Source organism: Bison bison, unplaced genomic scaffold (assembly GCF_000754665.1).
Source record: "Bison bison bison isolate TAMUID 2011002044 unplaced genomic scaffold, Bison_UMD1.0 scf7180017864309, whole genome shotgun sequence".
NCBI classification, from domain to species: Eukaryota; Metazoa; Chordata; class Mammalia; order Artiodactyla; family Bovidae; genus Bison; species Bison bison.
The window spans coordinates 7,485,079-7,494,844 of record NW_011494881.1 but is presented as its reverse complement, the minus strand read 5'-3'; the positions used below and the strand labels follow the sequence as shown (position 1 = coordinate 7,494,844).

Genomic DNA, 9,766 nt, shown 5'->3' with positions numbered 1-9,766 from the left:
AACATACCCTCCTGTCCTCAGCAGCACAGCCATTACTGCCACTTGCTCAGTCGCCGCTGTAAACCCTCAGAGTCAGCTGAACTATTTTAGGGCCAAACATACTGTTTTTGTAAAGTATTTTTCATTAATAAATCTATAAGATAGTTCTATTTAATTCCTTGTCATTTAATTGTCTATTTGATTCCTTTTATATTTTCTTGCTCTTTTGTATTGGGCTGGGGAAGCAAGAAATAGCAATTCCCAGTGGCCTGGGGCTCAGTATATGGCTTTTGACTGAGTGAAAGTGAGGAGCCAAAGAGGAGTTGAAGACTGGTTGAAGGGTATGTATTCAAGGTAGGAGTCAATGAGTCCTAATATGGAGTGACTTTCCTTGTTGTTATTGCTGCTAGTATATTTTCTATCCCTTTCCTGCCAAGAGGCACTCAACACTTTACATACTTTCTCCTTCACTCCTCAGGGAGATTTTCTGGGATTCAGACTCCTCTTACAAACTCACTCCTGATCTAGGTACCCGTTGTGCCCTCCCTCTACAAGTTTATCATGTGCCTCTTATCCCTTCCTTGCTCACTTCATATGGCTGCCCCTTCCCTTCCCTCCAGAATTATATGGCACTTCCATGTAAGAAAGATCCAGTTTCACCCCTTCCTCACTCGAAAATTCATCTCCCTCTAAAAAATAATATGTGAGCTCCCTTAGCAAACATTACCCACTGGGCATTTCTCTTTTTCTTAGATTATTCCAGCTCTCGGGATCATTAAGATTGACAAGTCAAGAGGTAGAGAGATGGTCTTTAAGTCGTTTGGACTGTTGCTTGCCTGAGCACATGTAGAATTGAGCAGGAGGATGGGCAGGCATTTCTCACTCTATCCTACTTGAGTCCTATGCCATCAAGATATATAGATCTGGGACTTCCCTGGCAGTCCCGTGGTTAAGACTCCGCGCTTCCACTGCATAGGGCACAGGTTTGATCTCTGGTTGGGGAACTGAGATCTGACATACCTCTCAGTGCAGCAAAAAAAAAAAAGATATATAGATCTTAGGATATTCTGATCCCTGCTACTGATCCAGTACCTCTCCTGGGGTTCAGTTCAGTCGCTCAGTCGTGTCCGACTCTTTGCGACTCCATGAATCACAGCATGCCAGGCCTCCCTGTCCATCACCAACTCCCGAAGTTCACTCAAACTCATGTCCATCGAGTCGGTGATGCCACCCAGCAATCTCATCTTCTGTCATACTCTTCTTCTAATAATTATCCATTGAACAATCATTTCTTGTCCCAATACTCCCTTCCCCAAGAGTGTACATCTCTTTAAAGTTTCCGTAGAAAACCTGGGCCCACATTCTATCGTAGAGGTATTTCTTATGAGGAACTAATTTCCAATTCCCTATTGCCTTCGAAATCTCTTTTCTCAGTGAATTAAGAGGGAGGCTGTGTCCTTTTCAGGTGAATTTCGTAGACTCTTTGAACATCTCAGTGACAAAACCCTTCCTTTCCTCTTACCTGTTTTGATTCTGAACCCTTGGAGACTAGTCTGCTCTACCTGCATTCTTTGTGCTTTCAGACTCTTGACAATTCCAGGCTCTAAACACAAGGGCCAGATTCTCTCTCAAACTCCATTCTGAACCGTTGCTTCGCTCTAGAACCTGCAACGCTTCCTCTAGTTCTTCTGTCAGTTATCAATCGAAGTACCCGGATCTGATAGTCAAATTGTTATACTTTTTTTTTTTCTCTCTATTTGCGGGAGATTCTTAGGTTTGGTCAGGTCTCCCCATCTTTCTAGGGGCTCCATGAAAGCCGGTGTCGTGTTCCCTAGCACTCATTCACCGCAGGAACTAGCTACAGACAAATCATCTCTCCTCACTCTTTTATTTCTGCTTGCCCAGAATTTTAAGCTGATCCCTTGGCATGGTCTTGTTTCTCTCCTAGCTTCAGTAATTTTGCTCAAGTCCCTAGAGCCTGCTCCGCCCCCGCCCCCGCAAGCGCGGTGCATGCCGGTCTTAGCCCCTCTGTAGGGAAAGAGGGTCCGCCATGTTCCCCGGCGGCGCCGCCGCTTGGCTCTGGTAGCCGCCGCCCCCGCCCCCAGCCCCGCCCGGCCCAGCGCGTAGCCGAGCCCCGGGCCCAGCATGGCCGCCCCGGAGCCGGCCCGGGCTGCACCGCCCCCACCCCCGCCCCCGCCGCCCCCTCCCGGGGCTGACCGCGTCGTCAAAGGTGAGAGGTGGACGAAGCCCTGGGGGCCTGGCCTGATGAGATAGCTGTGTGAGGGCGGGCGGGAGACCGTCCCCTCCGGAGCGGGCCCGGAAGGGCGGGCGAGTGACTGGCTGCCTCACTTGGGGAGTGGCCCCTGGGCGGGCCCCTGCTGGGCTGGGCTGAGTCGGTGGCGGCGGCTCCGAGGTCTCTCGCTTGCCTTCGGGCCGTGGCAGAGGTTTCGTTCTGTAGGTCTCTTAGCTGGAGGGGTGAGGCTACTAGTCGCAATGAGCCTCTTTCTTTTCCTGCCCGCCGTGTCAAAGCGGCCCAGAGGCCGCGATTAGCTTCCTGCACCGCGACAGCTGCACGCCTGGCTTGCCGGGGCGAACGGAGGGGCTCTGAGACCTTCAGCCACGCGGGGCTGGGCGATGAGCAGTCAGAAATCACCTCGCCTTTGGCCCACGCCTGCTCCCCTGTGACAGCCATCCGCCCTATTCGCGCCTAGTTAATGCCAGCCGCAGGGGTTCGCACTCGGCCCTCAGGTGTCACCCCGCGCGGAAATTGGGGGAACTGTATGGGATTGGACAAGGGTGAAGGGACAAACCAGAATTTGAGGGCCCCGGGTTTAAGTGCATAACAGATGAAAAAAAGACAGTTTAAAAAAAAAAAAGAGCTTCGGGGATAGGAAGAAGCATTTACTTAGAACCCGCAACACTGGTCAGAGGGCAAGAGGGGTTAGCCCTCCCGTGCATGCAAACGCCTACAGACTCCCCCTAGAAGAAAAAATTAAATATTTCTCAGCTGGTGCAGAATTTATGATTGTTTAACTACAACAGGTCATCACATTAATTTGAAATAGAGAAATTGAAGGCTAATTTAGAATTGCTTAAAATTTCCATGCTTTCTGGGAGAGCCCATCAACTTCAAACCCTGCTGTGGAGGTGAAGAACATAATTTGAAATGATTTTTCTTTATCATGTAGCTTGGTCAATAAATTGAAATCATTTTAGAATAAAGTTTTCTTTATTGTATCACATTTATTTTTGAAAGATAGATACTTCTTTTATTTGTTTTATTTGTTTCATTCAACTTCTCAAACATACTGGCGTAATGTTTAAACACTGTTAGCCCAGTTTTGGAAATCTGACTAGACATGTTTCCATTAAAATATTTAAAAACAAGAAAAACTTTTTGTTTTGTGGTTTTTATCAATTCTAGCCTCCTTTAATGATAATACTAATTTGTATCTAGATTTATGTAGACAATTTTAAAAGCTTAATCGTGTATATATTCGGGCCAGGCATCAGCTGAAAAAAGCTTTTATGGAATCCTTGTCCCAAGAAGTCTTTTGAAAAAGAGAAAGAAAAAAGATTGGCAATTCAGACATTCATGCTATCTTGAAGTTTTGTTGGGTTGGGAATAGGAGACATGAGCTGCCTGTTAATTTTCTGACAGTATGCCTGTGCTGTGTTAATTTCCCCTGGCACTTTTCACCCTACTATTAGATGGGACCACCAGTCACATTTCTGAACAGTAAGTTTATGCTGTACTTAGCTTGTGAATCTTCTTGTTTTTTTTTGTCATTTATATGGTAATGTTTCCCTTGTACTGCTTTAATACAGTAAAAATAAGATTCCAGACATAGGGCATATTCCTTAGGAGTGGGTTGTGAATATAAGACATAGTCATATTTGCAGTTTATTGGTATGAAATAAAAGTCATTTGATTTAGGTAAATGGGAGTTTGTTGATATAGAAAATCATAGTCGAACTCTTGGATATAAGGTCCCATGTACTTAGTAGTATGCTCTTCAAGACAACTTTCATTTCTTTATGGAATTCGTTAGCTAGTTGAAATGGCAGATACGGATCACATGCTTTAGAGACAGTGTGCAATAGACTGGTTAGTGATGCTCCAGGAGTTTTTGGCTTCCTTGGAAGTTACTGGGAAACTTACCTTTCATTATAGAAATCTTTTATATTTCATTTTCAAGCTTCTTTCTTGCCTTCCTCAGTAAGTAATTGTAATATAATGTTGCATTTGATGATAACACCAGTTTGCTGAAGCTATATAACCACGGTGCTAATTCAACTTAAGTTTAACTTGTTACAAATCTAGATTTAAGTCTAGTATGTGCTAGTTTTGCACCATTTCATAGTGGTAAGGTTATAGAGACCATTATTGGCATTGAATATAAATAGTATTTTACTCCCTGAAACTTTCCCCTGTTGTTTCAGATTTTATACTCTTACACTTCTAGCCAAGAGGCCTGTGTTTTATGGTCACATAGGTTTTAAAGGGGAATAGGTCTTCTGTGTTTAGTATCAAATGCCTGAATTTCACATCATGTGAAGTTTGAGGTCTTGGAATATGGTAGGTGATCCATGTATAAATTATCTGTTCACTGAAATTATTAGTGGTAATTCCATATCCCTGATGATGGGTGATTAGGTTTCCTGGTTCATTAAGACAGTTCAGTTCTGGGCCTGCTCCAGCTTCTGGCTCTGGTAAATTCATCTGTTTGAAAGTTGGTGGAGCCCAAGTGGTTTAGGTGAGAGAGTATGCCCTCTTAACTATTTTCTGTTAAGCATTTTTCTGTCTTTAGCTAACATAGTAAGTTGGCAATAAGAAAATAGAAACAAACTAGGAAGAACAGTTAATTTTTCCTAGTGCCTTTTTGCCACATCAGCAAAATTGGTGTGTGTAAAATTAAAGCATAAAACCCTGAATTTATTTATATTGTTCTTCCTCCTCCCCCTGAAATTTACTTGACCTGAAATGTCCAGGTACTTACTTTTTTCCCTCAGATACTTTTAAAATGTACTTTTTGCTGTATAGAAGAGGTCCCAGATTTGTAAAACTAGATTTTCCCTTGAAATTAATAAATCTATTACACTTAATGCAAAAATTCACCTTTATTGCTTACATTGCATTGTCTGTTTTGTGTATGTGTTCATTTTAGCACCCACAGTGCTACTCACTTTCTTTTTTATTCAGCATGTTTTACTCCCTAGGTTTTATTATCCTTATCTCTTAAATTATCAGACTTTGAGATTGAACCAAAATGTGTGTGTTGTAAGTTTTTTACCTGTTACGTATCTAATGGGCAGCCTTATGATTCATTTAGGTTCTGTTGCCTGCCGCCCTGCTTAAAAATCAGAGGTTGTTTGGCTAATGTGTTTTCCAGTACCTTAGCTTTAATAGGATTGCTTATTTTCATTACAGATTTTTAGATGACCCACATAGGTCTTGGAGTCACATAGCTTCTTCAAATGTGTGAGTGTGTGTGTGTGTGTGTGTGTGTGCGCGAGCGCGTGCGTGCGCTAATTCTAGTTCATTATGTTTGCTTGTTTTTTTGAATGATTTTATTTATTTATGGCTGTGCTGGGTCTTTGTTGCTGTGTTTTCTTTTTTCTAGTTGCAGAGAGCAGGGGCTACCGTTTAGTTGTAGTACGAGAGCTTCTCCTTGTAGTGGCTTCTCTTGTTGCAGAGCATGGACTGTAGGGCGTGTGGGCTTCCGTAATTGTGGCACGTGGGCTCAATAGTTGCGGCTCCCAGGTTCTAGAGCACAGGCTCAATAGTTGTGGTGCATGGGCTTAGTTACTCCGTGGCATGTGGGTGGGATCTTCTCAGAACAGGGCTCGAACAAGTGTCTCCTGCAATGAGAGACAGATTCTTTACCACTGAGTCATAGGGAAGCCCTAGTTCATTCTATTTTAAAGCAACTTGATTTTTAATTTTTTTTTAAACAAAATCTGTTTTATGGACTTAACCTATCTAAAAAAGATAATTCTTGAAAATGATTTTCCTTTTCTTTTTTACCCTAGTCAAACTGTTAAGCATACTAAAATAAATCTTCAGTACCATGTGTCCTAGAGAAAGCAGGGGAACAGAGAATAGTGTGTGTGTATGTGTGCATGCGTGTGTGTGTGTGTGTATGAGACAGAGAGAGCAGTGAGAAGGAAAGAGAACACTCTGGCAACAAGTCATCTTAGAAGGAAAATGCCAAGGAAGAAATACAGGTGCTCAGTAGTGAGGCAAAAGCTTCAGGTTCCGGTGCTATTGAATGAATTGGCAAGAGTTATAAGGAAAAGTTGGGTGAAAGAATTTTGGTTTATTAGATGAGATGTGTTTTAGTGCCAATCCTATGATTTCATTTCAGTATAAAAATGTTTATTTTTACATAGAGATGAAATAAGCTAACACTAATTGACATTTTTATATGGTATGTAAAATTTATTTTTGAAATTCAAAGTAACCAAATAGCAACTACTTATTTAATGCCTGCCATATACCTAAAAATTGTTCGGAAACAGTGTAAAAGGTAAAATACAATCTTGGTCCTTGGGGAAATAGGTTCTCATGAAAAGTTAATAATTTATGTCATAAGGCTGTGTGATTAATAATTGCCAGTTAAGTGGCAGACCCAGCAAGTTGAGTTCAAAGGAGATAGGAATGAATCTAGATTTGATTGGTCTAGCAAGGGTTTGTATAGGAAGAAAGAGCTTTGAGGATGGGTAGGATTCAAATAAGCAGAAGATTGGGACCATTTATTTGTGCATCATTTATTGAATACCTCTTTGTACCAGACATTATACTAGGCATTAGGGATACGGAATTGAATTAGATATATTAAGTAAGATAGATTTTTCTTGGAGGCAGTCTAGTGGAGGAGACGCTATTGCAAATAAATAATATAATGAATTAGGTATGAAGTGCTGTTGGAGCTGTATAGAGGGAATTGACTCTTACTTGGAGAGAAAGCTTCACTGAAAGGATTATATTTTGAGGGGAGCCTTACAGGATGAGTAGAATTTCTCCAGATATTAAGGTGGGGCTGAGAAGGAGAAAATATTTTCTAATAGAGAAAACAGCAGTAGAAAGGCATGGAGTTTGAAAAAAGCATGGAGTGTGTGACAGTATTGTGTAAAGTTCTTTGCAAGAAATAGCAGATGAAAAGGTTTTTTTTGCACACCAAGTTGAGGACCTGAAACTTAGGGAGTATAGCCTCTGGATGATTAAGAACACTGGATGATTAAGACTGCCTGGGTTTGAATTAAGACTGCCTAGTTCTGCCTCCGGAGAAGGCAGTGGCACCCCACTCCAGTACTCTTGCCTGGAAAATCCCATGGATGGAGGAGCCTGGTGGGCTGCAGTCCATGGGGTCGCTAAGAGTCGGACTCGACTGAGCAACTTCACTTTCACTTTTCACTTTCATGCATTGGAGAAGGAAATGGCAACCCACTCCAGTTTTCTTGCCTGGAGAATCCCAGGGATGGGGGAGCCTGATGGGCTGCCGTCTGTGGGGTCGCACAGAGTCGGACACGACTGACGCGACTTAGCAGTAGCAGGGTTACATATAGGAGATTTTGATTGAGTGGGCCTTTGGTGAAGCTAAGAAATCTGTACTTCAAAAATACCCTGAAATGATTCAGAAAATCAACCTGCTTTAGTAACTATTAAGGTGAGACACTCACCAGAATTTTAGATGTAGCCAGAATTCAGAGAGAGAGAGAAAAAAAAAAAAATCAGGTACACAGTATATAGCTATGCACAGCATGAGTAAATGAGGAAGAAATCAGAACCAATGCAAGAGAATCCATTTCAAAAATGTATATTGCCCTAAACAAAGTGAAAATATATCTATAAAATGGGAAAAAACATTTGCAAACCCTATATCTGATAAGAGGTTAATATCCAAAACATTAAGAATTCATACAACTCTATAGAAAAAAAAAACAAATCACCCAGTTTAAAAACGGGCTATGGATCTGAATGACATTTCTCTAAGGAAGATATATGAAAGAACAGAAGGTACATGAGAAGATGCTCAACATCACTAGGCATTGTTGTTGCCTAGTTGCTAGTCAGTGCAGTAGCTCAGTTGTGTCCGACTCTTGGCGACCCCATGAATCGCAGCATGCCAGGCCTCCATGTCCATCACCAACTCCGGAGTTCACCCAAACTCATGTCCATCGAGTCGGTGATGCCACCCAGCCCTCTCATCCTCTGTGGTCCCCTTCTCCTCCTGCCCCAAATCCTTCCCAGCATCAGAGTCTTTTCCAATGTCAACTCTTCGTGTGAGGTGGCCAAAGTATTGGAGTTTCAGCTTTAGTCATGTCCAACTCTCTTGTAACCCCATGGACTGTTGCCTTCCAGGTTCTTCTGTCCATAGGATTCTCCAGGCAAGAATACTGGAGTGGGTTGCCATTTCCTTCTCCAGCAGATCTTCCCCAACTGGGATTGAACCTGTGTTTCCTGCATTGGCAGGCAGATTCTTTACTGCTGAGCCACCAGTGAAGTCCCACTAATCATTAGGGAAATGCAAATTAAAACCACAATGAGATTATCACTTCATACCCATTAGAATGGTCATCATCAAAAAGACAAGTGATAACAAATATTGGTGTGGATATAAAGAAAAGGGAATCCTTGCGCACAATGAGTGGGACTATAAATTGGGACAGTGGCTATGGAAAAACAGGATAAAGCCTCCTCAGAAATTAAAACTGCCATATGATCTAGCAACTCTACTTTTGCAAAAATGTATCTATCCAAGGATGGAGGGATAAGGAAATTGTGGTACATATAAACATTGGAATATTAGTGTGCTAGTAGCTTAGTCGTATCCCACTCTTTGTGACCCCATGAACTGTAGCCCTCCAGGCTTCTTTGTCTATGGGATTCTCCAAGCAACAATACTGGAGTGGATTGCCATTCCCTTCTCCAGAGGATCTTCCCAACCCAGGGATCGAACCCAGGTTTCCTGCATTGTACACATATTCTTTACTGTTTGAGCTATAGGGAAGTCCATTTATTCAGCTATAAAAAATGAGGAAACACGACCGTTTGTGATGACTCAGATGAATCATGAAGGCATTATGTGAAGTGAAATAGGCATACAGAGATAGACAGATACTCTGTGATTGTACTTATATGTAGAATCAAAAACAGAAAAAGAGAAAAAAATCATAGAGAAGAGACCAGAACTATAGTTATCAGCAGTAGAGGCTGGAGGGAAGGGGATTTGGAAGAAGATGATCAAAAGGTATGAACCAGAAGTTAAAAGATAAGTAAGTTCTAGGGATGTAATGTACAACATGATTATAGCTAACACCGCTGTATGATATACAAGAAAGCTAAGAGAGTAAATCCTAAGTGTTCTCATCATAAGGAGAAATTTTTTTCTTTTCTTATTGTATCTGTATGAAAAAGTGTATTGTATTTGTATTGAACCAATGTGGAAATCATTTACAATATATGTATTGATATATCCCTGGAGGAGGGAATGGCAACCCTAGTATTGTTGCTTGGAAAATCCCATGCACAGAGGACTTAGCCACGGGCTAAGCCCATGGGGTTGCAAAGAGTAGGACATGACTGAAGGGAGCGAACACATACACACATACACATACATACATCAAACCATCATGTTGTGTGCCTTAAACTTATACAGATGATGTATGTAAATGATTTCTCAATAAAACTAAGCTAGAAAAAAGAATAATAAAATGGGTAAATGTAAACTCCCCAAAAATGGATAGTGAAGAAAAATCTGAGATGGAAAAAAAAAAAAAAAAA

At 41.8% G+C, this 9,766-nt stretch overlaps 1 protein-coding gene across 5 annotated transcripts in view; it reads left to right on the top strand.

Moving 5' to 3' along the window:
* Positions 1-2,099: 2,099 nt before the first annotated feature.
* The window catches only part of PPP3CB (protein phosphatase 3, catalytic subunit, beta isozyme), a 48,318-nt gene continuing 40,651 nt past the window's right edge, over positions 2,100-9,766 (top strand). For 4 of the 5 annotated variants that reach the window (XM_010852291.1, XM_010852289.1, XM_010852290.1 and 1 more), the window contains exon 1: positions 2,119-2,209. In XM_010852291.1, coding sequence (XP_010850593.1) covers positions 2,125-2,209 — 85 coding nt within the window. In that variant the 5' untranslated portion in view covers positions 2,119-2,124. Of the gene's footprint in view, positions 2,210-9,766 lie in introns of all 5 variants that reach the window. The other variant, XM_010852288.1, reaches the window with a different exon arrangement.